Raw genomic sequence first — 19,218 nt, forward strand, 5'->3', positions numbered from 1 at the left:
AGGAAGAACTAAATGTTATCTCAGTTGCAATGATTGTGACATTTAGTGGAAAGACGGTTGGGACAAGAAATGGTAACTTGATGCATGCAGAACTTAATGAATGTATTTTTCTTTGACTGGTTAGATAATGTAGATGGAGTGGGGGGGGGGGGAAAGTAAAACTCAACAGTGTTTTCTAAATATAAACATTTTGCATCACAAGATTATATTTTACTGTAATGAACAATGATCACACACCAAGTGATTTGTATGTAGCACATCAATGTTAAAATTATTCAAAAAAGAGGCAAAAACATCATCAAACTATTAATTAACTGTGTAACATGTGATACCCAACCCATGACAACATGATGTATTTCAAGAAAATACTGTGATATAATAACCTTTCAATCAACTTCCCAACATGCAATTGATCAGAAAAGATGTACGACTGTTTACATTCTCATTTGTGACACAAGAAGCAAGCCATGACCTGCATGTGGAGCCTGCCCCTGAGCTATATTCCACATCCAAAAAGGATGGGATAAAATGGTATTGAAATAAAAGAAAAAAATCTTTAAACAGAAAAGTTAATTTTGGACACATTTTTACAGATGCAATAATGATCTCCATACCAAGCTTCCACCAAAGTTGGCTTAAAAAAACAGGAGAAACACATTTCAATTCTTTGTGTGACTAGTAAGTGTAAAATGAGTCTCTTCAGTACAAAAAGTTGCATCAATTCACTAAATATTATAGCTTGTGAAAAGGTTAACAAAACGAATTTTCATTTGTCATGTCATAACGTCAACACCTTGATGTACTGGATATTTTTAGGCACTGTTACTTTTACCCGTCTCCTCACTAAAAGAATTAAACATTTTAATTTATTTTAATCCCTTTAAAAAAATAATAAACCCCAAGGGCTTGAAGCTCTACTGGCTAAAAAGGTCCTTGTTTTCTTTCTAACTGCTGAATACTGAAACCTATCTCGGATATTCTTGAATAACTTGAAAACATCACATTTGATACCAAAATATTTCTTACTCCTGCCTTCACAGGTTAACTTAAGTGCAGTACAAAATTCTGTCATGGCCTTTGATCTTGAAACCTAGCATTATGTCTTGATAAGTCTTTTTAGTGATGCTATGACTATCCATTCGGAAGTTAGTGATAAGATTTAACAAGATGGCAGACATTTTGGAGGCCTGACTTAAACCATTTTAATTTAGAACCAGTTATAAACAAGTATTTTAGTGGCAACCCCATGTTGATAAAAAGTACCAATAACCACATGGTGGCTATGCTGAATGTGACATCAGCACCATTTTCTTTTAGTGAAAATCCTACACGATTCATAGGACCAAATGATCTCCATAGTCTTTTAGTGAAAATCCTACACGATTCATAGGACCAAAAGATCTCCAGTTTTTCAGTGAAAATCCTACACGATTCATAGGACCAAATGATCTCCATAGTGTTTTAGTGAAAATCCTACACGATTCATGGACAGTCATCCACAACAAGTAGCAGTGTTTTAAGACGGATACCATGGTGACAATAGTTGGAAATTTGATCAGCACTATTTTTACTCAAGACCAACTTAAACATCATAAGAAGTCTTTTAGCTGAAAACCATGTCAATATGACCTGAAGCTTGGAAGAATGATTACGTTTTCAAGATGGCAACCATGTTGGATATCAGGTCAAAATAATTTTTATTAGGACCAAATAGACACCATAATTAGTCCTCGAATGAAATATCATCTTGATTTTACCATTTGTTCTTTCTGTGGTGGTCATATTAGATATCCAAGGGGCACTATTGTAACTTGGGACCAGCTAGATCCTGGAATGAATGGCAATACCAAACTTGTCCTAACGGATGACACACCATGGCATAAGTTCTCAGTTCTTTGACAAGTACAGCTATAAATTAAATCACACATTTATAGTTCTATTTCATTCACATTTACTGCAGTACAATACCAATTTTAATAGTAATTTTCATTATTAAATAAAACTACAGATTTCAGATAAGATTTCATTACCATATACACTCACTTTTAAGTTGATTCAAACTGCAAACTATACAGACCCCGATCTGCCATTGTAAATTTGTGTAGACAATTACAGGGTCTAAGTTGACTGCAGATGGACTCAACTTGTAACTGATAACATATGGTAAGGAAATTTTGAGTGGTTTTGGGGAAAAAATGACGGGAATGATTAACTGCCAAGGCCTAAAAAATTAAAGTTGAAAAATCAACATAAAATGTTATGCTATATATATATATATATATATATATATATATGCTTAAATGAAAATGACTAGATGTTCTAACTACACATGTAAAATAGAAAACCACTGCACACAATCTAAACCCAGATCTGCTATACCTTAAAACACCAAAAGAGCCAAGCTACACTGTCCCTAGCTCATAGTCTGTTTTAAGACGATGTTGAATTTGCCCCTTCGTACGTGTGCATTTTGTCATCAACTTGGTATTATTCATCCCCTTTTTTTTATCACACTTTTCAATGCACCAGTGTGTGTATGTATGTATGTATATATATATATATATATATATATATATATATATACCCCACCCTGCTCTCTTTCTCTTTATCGCTTGTAGAATGGGGTCCTCAGATGAAGCAACGTACAACACTGACAGGCAACTAATTAGCCTGCAAGTGGTCTTGGAATAACACTGCAGGATATACTCTAGTCTGATAAATCAACCCCACAAATCGGTGTTGATACTGATGGATGATACTGTGGGTCTGATGTCACCTGTTCATTAAAATATGCGATTTTTCTGCATGCAAATCATTCCAGAACAAACCCGTGTACACTTTAGACTCATACCGGTAATTGGTAACAGCCATATTGAGCGCGAAATTCAAAATGGCCACATGACAGATGGTTGTGCTATTTCAGGTGGATTTTTAAGTCACCAAACATGATTTGCTCAGGAGATATAATCTACATGTCACTAAAAGACCCCTTCAGCCAATGGTAGCTGCACTGCCACGAGAAATACCGGTAAGTGTATAACATGTACACCGATGTGTGCAGACAAATTTGAATGCAGATAATTGCAGCTTTAAATGAATAGGTGATATCAGCCCCTCTCCCGAAAGTCAATTTAAGTGAATAGCTCAGACCCCAAGCAGACCAGGCCATATATTATGGCACATTAAGTCACAGCAGACAACTCCCTATATTATGGTACATTATTCCAAAGCAGACAAATCCCTAGATTCTGACACATTAGGCACATAAGACAAATCCCTATATTCTGACACATTAGGCACATAAGACAAATCCCTATATTCTGAGACATTAAGCACATAAGACAAGTCCCTAGATTCTGACACATTAGGCACATAAGACAAATCCCTATATTCTGACACATTAGGCACATAAGACAAGACCCTAGATTCTGACACATTAGGCACATAAGACAAATCCCTATATTCTGACACATTAGGCACATAAGACAAATCCCTATATTCTGACACATTAAGCACATAAGACAAGTCCCTAGATTCTGGGACATTAGGCCACAGCAGACAAGTCCCTACATTCTGGTGCATTAGGCCACAGAAGGCAAGTCCCTATATTCTGGTACATTATTCCAAAGCAGACAAGTCCCTATATTATGGTGCATTAGGCCACAGCAGATCTGGGTCCTTGCAGATGTCAGCTAGGTTTCCATTTTCTACCAGTCAGTACAATATAAGTTCTTTCACCCACCCCCTTTACCACACCCAGGCCTCTGTGCACTAAATTATGTACTAGGCCCTCGCATTCCTTCCCTCCTACCCCTATTACCCTTGCAGAAGATGTGAAATTTCTAAAGCTTTAACCTGTTCAAAAGCTTTGGGCCTGCTGGATGGGCAATTTCTTAGTTTTCTATGTTGTATAAATGATATGTCCCACTCAGGTCACTATATTTTGGGTGGAGTGATTGGGTTTTAAAAAAAGGCAGTGGTTGCAAACAACTAGTGCATCATAAGAACAGTGCCTCTGCCCTTTCCACCTCTGATAAAAGATGCTCTTATTTACAAAAACTTAAAACTCATCAATTTGTTTCATACTAATGACAATACCATACAAATTATATTTTGTTTAAAATTTTCTCCCTTTTTAATAGCAGCCAAATGTTTCTCCTGTAAAATAAAAGGAGTTTGTTTTTGGCAGCTAAGATGCTCAGTTCATTTGTGCTTGTTGGCTAAAGAATTTAAACAGCACTGTCAAATCCCATTAAAAAGTGAATGCATAGCTTTCTTTTTCTATTACAACAGATTTCAAGAACAAACATACTTAAACTGACTTGGCACCATGGTAACTTGGCCTTAATTAATTATCTACATATAACAATATGTATAGAAATAAATGTCACTAATTCTTAACTACTGCATTTACTATACAAATGCATGGTGCATCTTACCAGAAGCTCAACCATGTTGGTTTTAATATCTAGCCATCTCTTCCTCCCCCAATTTACCATGCCTCACTGACTTTCCTGATGCATGACTATTGCAACCATTGAAGAATGAAAACTAGTTCATTGTGATCTACTGCTGAAAATGGTTTTCCCCATATTTGAATGCACCATACAATTTTAAAGTTAATAAAAGCAACAGTATCCCAGAAATTGAACTACATGTTGCAAATCAACAACAGAGAATTTGTGATTTCAAACACATGTCAGGGTGACCTTTCTGAACTACAGTTAACTACATCCACTTGGCATCAACAGGTGCTGTGAAACTCTGTACCCTAAAAGTTTTGTTACCATCCCTTTCACCCTGATCAATGGCTATGATAAATTACAAAATCACTTGCAAGAATGCAAGTATAAATATGTTAGTACACAATGACATCTGGATAACCAGAGTACAGATTAAACGACTTTAGTGTCCTCCCCCTCAGAATGGATATCAAGTCCCACAAATCTACATGACATGTATTTATTAAACTGATCAACTTGAAGGTACAATTTATCTCAATTTATGATCATTCACAATAAATGGGCTCCTCAAAGAAAGTGCCATTCTACGGTGCAAAAAGAATTACCAGGAATTTGAGACAAGATCATTTCTTGTTTTAACTACCTAGTGCTGAATCCATCTATGATATCCTTCAGCATTAAAAAGATTTACAAATTAGCTGCTGTGGTACAGATATTGGATGCCAGCTTGGCACCATTTTCATTTTGGACAAAGTGGATATCTTTGGGTGAAAACCCCATGTCATAATGATCATCCATTCATGGGTAGTAGATTTTTGAGAGTCATCATGGCAGCCATAACTGATTTACGACCAGCACCATTTACTTTTAGGACCAACTATAAGAAGTCAAATGGTGAAAGCACCATGGTGATATAGACATCCATTTGAAGAGATAATATTTTCAAGATATGACCATCCTTTCAGGAGTAGCAATTCCATGATTTTCAAGATGGTTGTCATAAAGGACATAAAATGGACACAATTTTCATTTAAGACAAAATGGACACAAGAATCTGGTGTAAACCCTACATCAATATGACTTTCTGTTCTAGAAGAGTTATTATAAGGTTTTTGAGTTGGCTACAGTAGTGTTTACATTGGATGTCACATTGCTGTTATTTTATCACAAGAAGCCTTATACTGAAAACCCAATGCTGATACAACCATACAATCAAAACCCAATGCTGATACACCCATCCAATCACAAGGAGTAATAATAAGAAGATTTTCAAGATGTCAGATCGGCATCATTTTTACTTAGCACCAGTTAGACCTCATATGTCTTTCATGAAACCCCATGTTGACGTGACCATCCATTCAGGAGGAGTAGTGATAAAAAGGTTTTCAAGATGACCAGTGTGGTAGTCACTGGACATTAGCTGGGACCCAACTAAACATCATAAGAAGTCTTTTAATGAAAACCCCATTCTGATATAATCATCCATTCAGGTGAAGTGGTGATAGGATTTTCGAGATGGTTGTCTTGGTTGCCATCTTGGGAGTTAGATGCAGGCCATTTTCAATCAGGACCATCCAGACTTTTTAAGAAGTCTTTTTGTGAAAACCCCATATTGACAAAAAGAAGTAGCAAAATGATTTCAAGATGATCACTTTGGTGGCACTACTGGACGTCAGATCGGCATCATTTTCATTTAGGACCAACTAAACCATAGGATAGAGAAGAGGGTAAAGTGAACTAGATTACAAGAATATATCGAGCCATAATCTAGACTCTGAAAATAATATGGTATCTGACACCTAGCACTGATGTAGAGTACAAAGTATTAAAGAGTAATTAAAAAATAAGGAATGGATGAAAATGTCAACTATTGATGTGACCTTGACAATGAAGAAAAATCAAATGTGTTATCTCAAATACCTAGTATGTACAAGTATGCCATTCTACATGTCTTGATCTAACAGATGGGAAAATGTCATGAAAACCAAAAATATTGAACTGTACCCTTGGCCTTTAGGATAGCACCTCACATGCAGTATACAACATATTTTCTTGTGATGATGTACAAGTATACCACGTTGAATCCGTACCTTAAACAGTTTTAAAATTATTGCACAACGCTTATACTATGTCCCCTACTTTTTTCTGAAAATGCAGAGGACGATAAACATACTGAAACTGAAGCAATATGCAAAGTAGAATTACATTTCAATACAGATGTCTGCTATGTATGTATAATTTATTTCGCACCAATTTTACCAAAAAAGACTTGTGTCAAAGGTAAATTTGAGTTTGAGTCAAACTCAAGCAGTTTCACAATACTGAGCAAAGAAACTCAAGCTCAAGCTGAAAACCGCATAATCAAGTATGATTCTAGATTACATGTACCTCAGAAATGAAAAGGACCAGCAATCAATGATTCTAACTTTGCTACACAGTAACAAACTTGTAGACCTGAGCTCCAAAAATTTAAAATAAGGCCACAATTTCACTTAATATATTTAATGTTCTTTCTCAAATTGATATTGTTAAATATCTCATTAAAAGCTTCATTCGTAATAGTGAATATTTCAATGAATACTGAACTGGCATCAGGAGTTCAAATGCAGTCATAAAAGCTATAATCTATTTCAAAGAGTTGAGCTTTACAGCTGAGAAAAAGTTGAAAAAGATTTTTCTTAAATTTGAGAAATTCCTCAACTTCTTTTTTATATTTTAAATTTATATTTTACATTTATCAACAAATAAACAACAAATAAATATCCCGAGCTGAACAATCCATTAAATTTAGTCACTTTTCATCCTTTATATCATCTCTACATCTGATGTATATCTCAAAAGTGCAAGAGAAGCTTTTATGTCAATTCAAATCCTGATCTAAGGATAAATTTGGAGAAATCTAGTGAAACTTTGGAATGAATTGCCTAAACCTGTACTGAAGGCCCAAGAAAATGTTTAAATGTAATGGATATGGTTCTGTAAGGGACAATCAAATTTACCTGACAGGTATGATGGGCATTCAAGGTACCACAAATTTCCGTGATGTCTCTCTATAATGGACACTCAAGGGATCACAAATTTCAATGACACCTACCTGGAACAGACACTCATGGGACCTCAAATTAATTACCTGTCTATAATAGACACTAAAAGGACAACAGATTTAACAGGTACATGTCTATAACAGACACTCAAGGGATCATGTATATTGTCCTTTATCATTTATATTTATGTAAAATAGCAAATAAAAATTGTTCTGAATAGAACAAGGTGTTATATAGCGAAGTATTCTGTAAGACAAATCTCTGCAATTATATGAAATTTTTGTGACTATAACCGTGTCTCTTTGCTAGGTCCCTTCAGTCCTATAGAGACTCTATGGTACTTGATGAGGAGTTAAACTTTGTTGATAAATATTTCACACAACTTAATTTCCATAACAAGTTCTTCACATCACTCAAAGATCAGTCATTTATCAGATTGACCTAAAATATCAAATTTCACAGGTTTTTGGAAATCCTAAATTCTTTTCTCACTCAATAATTTTACATTCAGATTGGTCTGCAAAACAAACAACCTAACTTCAATGCTTGAATTTAATTTTCCTTCTGAAGGAGATGACTTTATGGGGAATTGTTTTCTTGATCCCCTCTCCTGAAGGTAGTTTAAAACAGCAAGTTATTTTATAACATAATGGTGATAGATTCTAATATAACAATTGGCACATATTTTTCCACAAACAATAAATTCCGATAACGAAAATTAAAATGCCAAATATTCATTATGATCAGGAATATAAAAAAGTTGTTTTCTTCTCACAAAAACACTCAAAACAAATTATGCCAAAGAAAAATAACAAATTCACACAGTATCCATGATGGACACAAATTTTAGGGCTAAGTTACATCTCCACCCTGTTCTTCCCCCCAAAAAGGGACAAAGTGGTAGAGAGAATAAGTGTAGGTAGGTCAAAATTTTGAATGCTTAAAAGGGTCACACAATACAGACATTACATTTTACTAATCCTCTGAATCAAACATAAAAACAAACAAAATAATCTTAACACTTTATGAAAACATTAAATTTTTCTTACATTTTGATTCTTCAAAATTCTTTGAGGACTTTGTTTATGCAAAAGACCAACCTTGAAACAAATTAAATTCAGAGTGAAATAAGGAGGCAGATACCCAATCATCCTTCTTTTACATGATGAAATATGAAGAAAAAAACTTATTTTACCTTTATTATCAATCAAATCAGCCTTGACTATTTTCTTGCAACTTCACCACAAATGCAATGGATTTTAACACACTTCATCAACCATTTTGTGCAAGTTTTCAGCAGAAATTTCAGACACTGAATAATCATTAAGCTGACACAAGTTTTTTTTTTTTTAAAAATGATCATGTAGATACATGTACTATGTTTAAACTTTCAAATTGTTTTTGAACAGAAAATAATAAAGACCAAAATGTTTATAAAAAGTGTAAAGATACTCAATTTAAACAGATTTTTAAAAATTGCCTTTTTAACTGAAAACAACAAAAGTTTATGCTGAAATAATAATTCAAAAGCAATCAATGACAATTAGGTACCTGTGTATGTCTGAGGACTCAAAAAAAGGGTAAAGTCAACTTTACATCTAAGCAATGTTTGAGAAAAAATGTCAGGCAATAGGGTGACTATTTCTACATGTTTGGGCAAAATACCAGGCAATGGGGTGAATATATTGTCTGAACTGCCCGTAGCATACACCCTGATGTCAGTAGTCAGTAACACTGCATTTCAATCTACCATTTTTTTGCAAACAGGTGTAACACTGGGGTGAACAATTTCAAAATTATTTCATAATTGCAGGAAATGCATTTTTTGTCCAAATTTGACAATTTTGTTATCTACCTGAAGCATGAATACCTTAAATTCCTAACATATATAACAACTGTAGAAAATATTACCAACATCAGAAGGAAGAGTTCTTGAAAACATAATAAATGATATTTCCTATGGCAGTGATGTACCAACTGAAAATTGTTCACAAAGAAACTGTCAAGAACCTTAATGATATAACATTCTCAGGTGTATTCATTTTTTACAGGTGGGCTATAAAGGACAAGATATACTGACATTCTGACCCAAGAGTCTTCTGCTATTTATTCAGTGAACAGTATTTTGCGATATCATAACAAGAAAAAAAATCAACATATATTCTATATTTCAAAACATGAAAATGAGTAATAAATGACCTACTTTTCTCTAGCCTATCTGGATTATATGTAGAATATAACATGCATATATATTCAGAGATCCTCATGGTTGAGTTCATTCTCCATAAAAGATTTTTTTTACCATCAATAAATCTACGCATTTCTTACACATGGTAATACTATCTGAATACACTGATACACTCACATGAATGTATTCACACAGACACACACACATCAATTTGCATATTCAAAATAACAAGCAAAAAGGTTCATTTTATTACAACACTTAACCAATACATACAAAAAATGAGACATAATACTATATATGTTTGCAATATATGCTATTTGTACAAGTATAACAAGTTTCATAGATATGGCTAGACATAGGAAATAATCTAACACAATTACCGGATTAATGTTTTCTAGCATGGCATAATGTGCAATAATTATGAGAAAAAAAACAAGTAAACGTGCATTCCATCTTTTTTCACAATATGATCTCTACAATTCAGCAGTTAAGTTCCAATAGCACAAGACTAAGTGTAAAATCCCGGTCTAAAAATAATATTACAACAGAAATTTCTATGCATTGTGTTACATGTGTGGCACACCAATATAACTCGGATAAAAACTGTATTGCACAGTATGGTATAAGACAACGCCAAGGTATGACACTTCATATATTCTTTGTAAGTCGAGTCCAAACTGCAAACAACATAAACCCAAATCTATTGTCACATAATGTACCAGCAGGTCAAAGTCTTTACTGCTTCTACCACTGATTTTTTCCTAACAACTAGGCCCAGATCTCCTGGTGGATTGTACAATGGCAGATGTGGCTATAGCAGTCTTGTGAGCATAAACATGAATTTAATATTAATTGTGGATTAGCTTTTAAAGACCCAACAAAGTATGAATCATTTATAAAGACGACTCATTCTAAGCATCTACAAATTATCAACATGTGCGTCAAATTTGTGCGAATCAATGAAAAATAATACTAAGGAGAACACATTCATTTATGGTCTCTTTTAAATGAAGATGCATGTGGCTGAATCTTAAAATCAACGCTCATGGCTTGAACATCACCAGACAGAAGAAATGAATGCACATTCATTGATATGATGGCTTCCTTGTACAAATTTTTTTTTTTAAATTTAAAAAAATAATATCCTGAGATACTGAATGACAATTTCTATGCAAATATTACAAATTTTATGCACCCTGAATGAAAATATTGACATAAATAATTTGGGCATTTCATGGTGCAAAGTGAAAAAGACAATGGACTCATTTTACTTTCTTTCATTCCAGACTGATAATGCAATGAAGCTTGCAATATTGCTAGTATTTTGCAAATAAAAGAGTAGCCACAAATGAAGGTAAACACTGTTTTTTTTAAAGGTAAGAAACTGCAAGACTTTAGATGCCTATGGAAACCTTAAATAAAACTATTCCAATGGTGGAATGTTGACATTTCAAGCTTTATAAAATAAATCCCATTGTGTCATAAGCATATGAACAAAATAGGCACAAGTTGGCAGAATACAATCATGCAGGTTATGAAAAATAAAACTTTTTCTGAGCTTGAACTATGTGCTGCTTGCAAATCACACCCTGATGAGGAAGCAAGAAGGAATCCTAACATATCTGGGTACAAACTTTCCGGTGGTAATACTGTATAAAGTTTAATCTGATAGCAGCAATTGAAAAAATTAAAGACTTCAAGAAACTTTACACACCAACAAAAAAATAAACATCGCATGGCTACAAATAAACTCTTTATACTTTTCAAATTGTAATATTCACCAATAAAAATGCTCTGCAATATAACCTCACCATAACGCAAATTCAGATATAACACGGTTGTGGCATGGCTCCTAAAATTTTATATATTCATTTGCATGTGATAAAATATTTTTTGTTCCAATTACGTGAAATAGTGTGTAAAACGTTTATTAAAATTTTGAGGAAGAGTTCGTGTATGAATTTTAATATAATATGATCGTGGCATTGCTTCTGAAATTTAACAATTTCACCGGGTTCTTAAAGTGTTATGCCAAAATAAACATTACTGGAAATGTTATTTCTTACTGATCCAAGAGTAAAGCCAGTAAGTAAGTCGTCCTTTTATTGTCTTCAATTATTTCAGCAGTTGATAACAGATTCTTACAAATTAAAATACCATCAAAAAATGAAAGCCGCCAACATGTTTGCTGGGCTTGGCAGTGTTATTAGATGTAATCAGTTGACCAGTATATAATGTCTGTTTTATTAGCTGGAAACTGAAAGGGTATGAAATTGTACATGCATTCAGCTTAATTTTTTTAATAAAAGTGACTTGTGACCATTGCAGGCCTACTGCACTCTGTTCTCTGGTTTTAAAAGTGTATGGTGTTTGTTTATGAACTCACTATTAATTTCCTATTCTTTTATAAAAATATTTAAACGTTATAGAAAAGCAAGTTCACCAACGCAAATCATTCTCTGCACTTTGTGCAATGATTAGTAAAGTAGTTTTCACATGTTTCTTTCAATATTCACAAAATCTGAAGTAAAAGTTATATGCATGCTGAAAGCATGTGTTGATTATTAATTGTTCTTGCTGTAGACGTTCAAACAAATGGGTGTACAAGAGACCATTATTGGAAATTTGCAATGGATAAATGTACAGAAAAATGCAAAGAAGAAAATTTCAGCAGCATGAAATCTGTACAGACACCGTTCATAGACCCTGGAACATAATGAACTGTACACATGCTATGTCATTCTTAACCTAATTTTGCTGTTAATTTTCTTATTGAATTCAGACACATAACAATCTGTGACAAAATTACTGAATAGTTTAAATATGTATGCAAATTCTGCAATGGAATTACATGTAAAATGGATTAATTGCAAGCCCTGATGGTACGATATCAAATGGCAAGTAAATGGTGTTAATACTCCGTTCATGCTGTATATTAGATGTTGAATTCAGACACAATGATCTGGGACAAAATTATTAAATATTGTAAATCTGTGTACAATTTTTAATGGAATTACATGCACTATGGATGCTGCATGCCACAATGGCACGATAGTAAATGGTGTTGATACCCTATTCATCACATACATTAGACATGAATATACGTATATGTGACATATTGTAAAACCCTGCATTAACACGACCCTGATATTAACACAATCCAATTTTTTGGACCCCAATTATCACGTTATAGCGAAGTTCCAATCTAGCATAATATTAGCATCAATCAGCATCAAGCCCTGCAGGAAACAATGTCATCACCTCCACCATTTACATTGCCTACAACTGGCCTAATATATACAGAAAATACATACCTTACACTAGAATTCACTGAAGTACACTGGATTTATTTGCATGTCTTTTTTTTTAAGAACTAGCAGCATAACAGGCTAGAATGGCATATTCCCAAGTAAATTACATTCTAAAAAATAATTATTTTGCGATGTCAACTATGCATTCCAATATATTGCTAAGACAGAGTAAGAATATCAACAAAATTAGATTACTACCCATGATGAATGCAGTCTTTTTAAATTTTTCATAAGATAAGATTATGGAAACAAAAGACAGCACTTAAATTTTAAACTTCAAACCAGTTTCAAGTAGAATATTTTTTTTTTTAATTGCACAAAGTAACTGAACTGCAACAATGGTATTTACAATGATTTTCCAGTCCCACAAAAAAATGGTACAATATTTGTTTTCTTTTCCACTATATAATATTCCGATGCAACAAAAAGCTTAAAATTGTTGATGATTTAATGGAAAAACAATACCTATCCACATTTAAGAAGCCGACATAAGGGTAGCATTCAGTCTTAACGAAACTTCTTGCTACTATGTACAAAGCATGTAACACTAGTCCACTATTAAAAAATGCATAGGTATTAGACCTAAATGCTGTTCTGGAATTTGAAATAAATGAATCTATCCAAGACAAATTATAAATTTATATATGATGTCCCTTAATCCTGTTGGAATTACCTGCAGCACTGCAACAAAATTTTATGTTTTATACATAATTTTAAGAGCTAAACTGAAGAATGGGTTAACACTGAATTTTCAATGTGCATTCCAATTATACCAAGGAATGGTCAAACATGAATTTTCAATGTTCATTCCAATTATACCAAGGAATGGTTAAACACTGAATTTTCAATGTTCATTCAAATTATACCAAGGAATATGTATTTTCATAACATTTAAACTTTAGTCTTCATTATTGATGAAATAAGTCAACTTAGAGGTACATCAATCTCAGTCACTTTCTCCCCGACACTAAAACGACAAAGAAACTTGCAAACGCAAGTCCATATAGCCCTGCAAATGTTGAAGTTAAAGATATATATATATATATATATATATATATATATATATATATATATATATATATATATATGTAAAATAATAAGATCCACATCTGATATTCACAAATTTATAACACTGCAGATGAATGAGACAAATTCATTTAATTACTGGGAAAAATCAGACATCTCGACTATCTGTGACATATTCCATTCAACCGTCTCATTACTGTACTTTTATGGATCTGAGCAAGTGAAGTAAAACACCAATTCTACTGCAACAATTCTTTGGAAATTTCAATCTTACTTATCAATTAACTGTTCCTGATATGCATTATACTTTTGTATAACTTCATAAATTATTCGGAGCTATTCAACAATTATACCCAAACCTCTGATGTGTTCATGAATTTGAGACGCAGCTCTGACACACAATTCCTTTCAAGAAACAAACTTTATTTCCTCAGTTTGTAAGGCAGTCATGAGGAGTTCTGCAACAGATGATGAAAGAATGCCAAGGTCTTCTCACTGGTTGACAACCAAAACTTGTCTCAAAATCAAGTCTTCTGGATACATCTAATCTTACAATATCAACATCTCAGGAGTTCCAAATGAACAAGTTTGCTTGCCATTATGTATGCAATTTTGTGTAAAATATGTAATTGGGATTTTCAACATCTGTTCACAACATCTGCCATATTTTACAGAAGATATCTGTAGCATCAAAATTACGTCATTAAAAAACCCCCCAAAGAATGCGTTTCGTATCATTAGTAAAAACTCTTTCTTTGCTGTAATTTAATGATTGAATTGGATAGGTAATGTATTTTCAAGTCAAATAATAAATAATCATTTCCAACTTGTTTGTAATTTTACAGAACAATTAATACTAACTGCTCTGCGTAAAGTTGGATAATACCATCTCGTCTTTTCCCTAACCTTTATATGAAAATGCTGCAGATTTCAGTTGGCCAGTAATGTGAACTGATATATGATCAAATATGAAATTGATCTCGGCAAATTTGGCACAAAAATCTGACATACCAAATTGCTCTTTTGACTCTTTTGTAAATTAAATACTCAAAACAATTTTATGTCACAAATTTGTGTCTAATGACATCACAAGTACCCTCCTGAAGTAATCTTCATGAGTGGTTGGTCTTAATATACAATGATGTAACAGAATCTATAGAATCTGGAATTTATATACAGGTGGTCCTTAAATACAGGCAAGTGCTATAGCAGCTTTAATGATATTTCATAATTTCTACCTATCATTTGTTAATTACAAGTGTTAAATATTTTGCAAAATGCATGTGCCCAAATATACAGTGATTTACAGGATTTTATATAATTTCTTCACATATCACATTTTGGGATTACTTTACTGGCCATCAATAATATCTTTCACATGGCATTAAGATTATAGATATATATGAAGACCAGGCATTGCAGACATTACTTAAAGAAGAAAATTACTGCTATTACAAAATTAATAACAATCACTAGAAAGCCTCCAATAGCATGCACTGTCATACTTGTGTCAGCAAGGCCTCTGACACTGCTGGTACAGTCAGTATTATACTTTATGGGCCATAATATTCAAATAAAATCTCTTGAAAATGTGAGAGATTATAGCTGGCATGCACTGAATCTTTAGAACAAACTATGGCATATTTATCTGGGAATTTTGAAATAAAAATTTCAATATGTTTTCCTTGTCATTATTTTTAAATCAACTGATTATAATTACTATCCTAAAAGATAAAAAAAAGCTAAAACCATACATTACCCAGTTATATTTTTAGTAACTATTAACTTAATGTTGGTGCAATGGCTAATACCAACTGCTGCAGATGATGAAAGTATTGTACACACTTTTTTTTTACTTAATACAGTTGGTACAATTTGTTTATTTTTTTTATTCTTTACATAATGAATGATTTTTTATTAAGAATTTCTACTTAAACCTAGCAGAACACTTAACATGAAAATATACAAACAATAACACAATTTGAAGGCCTGAATGAAAAATATTTTACAATAAAACCTGCAAAAAAAAGCAAAAACCAAGGACAGATTCATTGTTATTTTTCATGCAGACCTAACTATGCCTTTTCTCATGTCATTCTCACAAGAGGCAATCAAATTTATTACAACCTTCAAAATAATTCCATGTACCTAAAAATTTACCATATAATTGATTATTTTTCCATTTCAGCCATACACAAAAGCATTTTGGGCAGATGCAAGAAATTAATGATAGATCATCATATACATGTTTTTTCATACAAAAATATCTTTTAATTATTCACCAATGCAACAAATCTGGCTGCAAACTTGATCATATAATAAAAACGAATATCCATGCTTCTATCAACAAATCTAGCTGCAAACTTGATCATATAATAAAAATGAATATCCATGCTTCTATCAACAATTTTAGTGGTCAATGAATTAGAACGCGAGAGTAAATACTGCTATAGTGGAGTTTACATTCGACAGCATGGAACAGAACAAGAATTGCACAATTGCATATTTTTTCTCAACAGTGCAAATTTCAAGTACTGTAAACCTTGTTTTGTATGTCATTTACTGATGCTGAGCTATTTTGCAGCTAATAAATTTCACAGATGTTGTACTTGCATTGTTAATAATTTAACAGATTTTTAAAGAAAAACAACTTTACCGATATTAATTTCACACGTAGATTTTATCCCTCAAGAATCCTGTGCATTACAGAAGGTTAGCATTATAACATAAGCGCATGGATCTATTCTTGCAGACAGAGATTATAGGGGACAGTAAAAAGACAAAAAGAAATAGATGCAAAATATATATACATTTATCTACATTCTAGAATGAAACTTGTTACCTGCTACAGCCATTTGCAGTCAATGAAACTAAGAATAGATACATTTCTGTTGTGGAATAGGTCATGACTCCTTAGCTTTTGACCTTATCAGAGGAATAACTTCTGGATTGGAGTCATGTGATCAAAATAAATGCTGACACATGACAACAGTGTAAGTTCCAATCCAGTCTGAATACTTGGTAGAGAGAATAATACCCTGAGGAGAAAAATAAGCAACTGAAATTATAGAGGGGGAGCTCATGCTGAACTGTGACTCCGGATTGGACCTTCCACCCTTGTACAGAAAGATTTTGTCATCTGATCTACCTTTAGCTGATCACGTGACTTCAATCCAGAAGTCAATTCCTTTAATGAAGGCCTTGAGATAAGGTCAAAAGCCATGAAGTCATAACCTGTTACGCAACAGAAAGTTATCTATTCTTAGCTTCATCTTCTTTGCAGGTTAGAATTTCATTCAGAACTAAAAGCAAATAGTATGGACTATAACAATGCAGAATAAAGTTCTCATTAAAAGAAAAAAGGACATCATCTTGCTGGCATTTTTAAGCAAAACTGATCATTTTGTCCAAAATATTGCATATTTTAAAAACATTTGAGTCATATTTTTATCAAATTCTGATATCAGGAGATTGTAATGTACAAGGTAATAAATTCTGACAGGATTCATTTTACTGTTTTCATTCTGAGACTGCTAAAAAATAATGCAAACATTTTCCATTGCTGATAATGCCCATTATATGTTAAGTGAAGTGTAAAAAAACAAACAATGCTCATCTATCTTTGTATGAAATGCAGTGTTATTAATCAGTCTATTGTTTTCATCACCTTACAAAGTGGACACTTTTCTGACAAAATTTCTTTTACATAAAAACTAATCCAAATGTAGATTACAGGCATCACCAATTTTAAACAACTTTTGACAAACTTTAATCAGACTGATAATACATATAAAAATCTGTATCAACTCCAGTGTTATTAATCAGTCTATTGTTTTCATCACCTTACAAAGTGGACACTTTTCTGACAAAATTTCTTTTACATAAAAACTAATCCAAATTGTAGATTACAGGCATCACCAATTTTAAACAACTTTTGACAAACTTTAATCAGACTGATAATACATACAAAAATCTGAAAACTAGAAGTGAATTATTTTTTGATGGGGGAATCCAAGTTTTACCCATCAAGTTTAAGAAAAAAAATATCTGAAAGAAAAGTGAAAACATATCTCTATTAATTTAAAGAACAGAACATGCCAGGGGAAATCATATAATTAAAAGGAAAATGATCCTAAATTAACAAAGTTCTCAATTATGCAACACATGTACTGTTACTGCCCCTTTTAATATGAAATTTAAATTTTTTTTTGAGTGAGGATTATACAAAGCCACCAGGACAGACAGTGATTGTTTAGTGATAAAAACACAAACTTTTTGACTTTTTCTTTCAACTGAACCTAACTAAAATAGATCCTCCATGTTAGTAATACCTCTGCTTAGTGATATAAAACTTTCAACATTTATTCAATTGTAAAAAAAAAAACGCCTTCACTTGCAGATATTTTAGGAAAGGGATCACAGCTTTCAACTCCTCCAATGTAGACAAAAACAGAACAAAAATGTAAACAATTATATTATACGACTACATCTGTTAATCAGACATACTCTGTTGTCATGTTGCTTTTCTGATAGCCTTGTATTCAACTCTCACATTCCTTATGAAATAGTCAAAAATAAACCTTTAATGTAATTACATTTTCAATTAGGGATAAAGGAGAAAACAACTGTATATTTGTGCAATTTCTGTGGACATAAAAAAAGACCAGTCATGTGACTATCACTGTCAATTTTCATTCAGATGCTGTCATGTTGCTTGCCTGCGATTGACTAGACTCTACATTTGTTCCCGAGTCAGATATTGGGTTCCTAGGTCTGCCAGAGTTTCCTCCTCTTCCTCTATAACCGCCTCCTCCACGCCCTCGTCCACCTGACCATGGTGGACGAGACTGGTTCTGATTCCGGGTGCTTCTACCAATCAGAACGACTCTCTCTCCCCTGTCAGAACCCTGTGGATAATTCTGTGGAGGAACTTGACCTTGACCTTCACCTCTTCTGTCACCACCACCTACCCATCGATCCTGTCGACCAAAATTTCTACCTCGTCTATTCTGACCTCTTCCACCGCGTTGGCTGCCAACTGTAAGAAAATAAAAATGAAAATAAAGTCTACTTTATTTTCTATTTATTTTACAGTAAGGTCAAACCGCTGTTTTGCTTTATTCACAATGAATCAGATTTCTGCAAATAAAACATTCATGAAAATTACTAAATACAATCAATAATAA

The 19,218-nt window shown here is 33.0% G+C and overlaps 1 protein-coding gene across 2 annotated transcripts in view; it reads right to left on the reverse strand.

Annotated features, from left to right (window-relative positions):
- Positions 1-171: 171 nt before the first annotated feature.
- LOC149790263 (spermatogenesis-associated serine-rich protein 2-like) overlaps positions 172-19,218 on the reverse strand; it is a 154,350-nt gene continuing 135,303 nt past the window's right edge. For both annotated transcript variants that reach the window (XM_089972305.1, XM_089972304.1), the window contains exon 16: positions 172-19,070. In XM_089972305.1, the coding sequence (XP_089828431.1) occupies positions 18,724-19,070 (347 nt within the window). In that variant the 3' untranslated portion in view covers positions 172-18,723. The remainder of the gene's footprint in view (positions 19,071-19,218) is intronic.

This window comes from Sinohyriopsis cumingii, chromosome 10 (assembly GCF_028554795.1).
Source record: "Sinohyriopsis cumingii isolate HCF-2022 chromosome 10, ASM2855479v2, whole genome shotgun sequence".
NCBI classification, from domain to species: Eukaryota; Metazoa; Mollusca; class Bivalvia; order Unionida; family Unionidae; genus Sinohyriopsis; species Sinohyriopsis cumingii.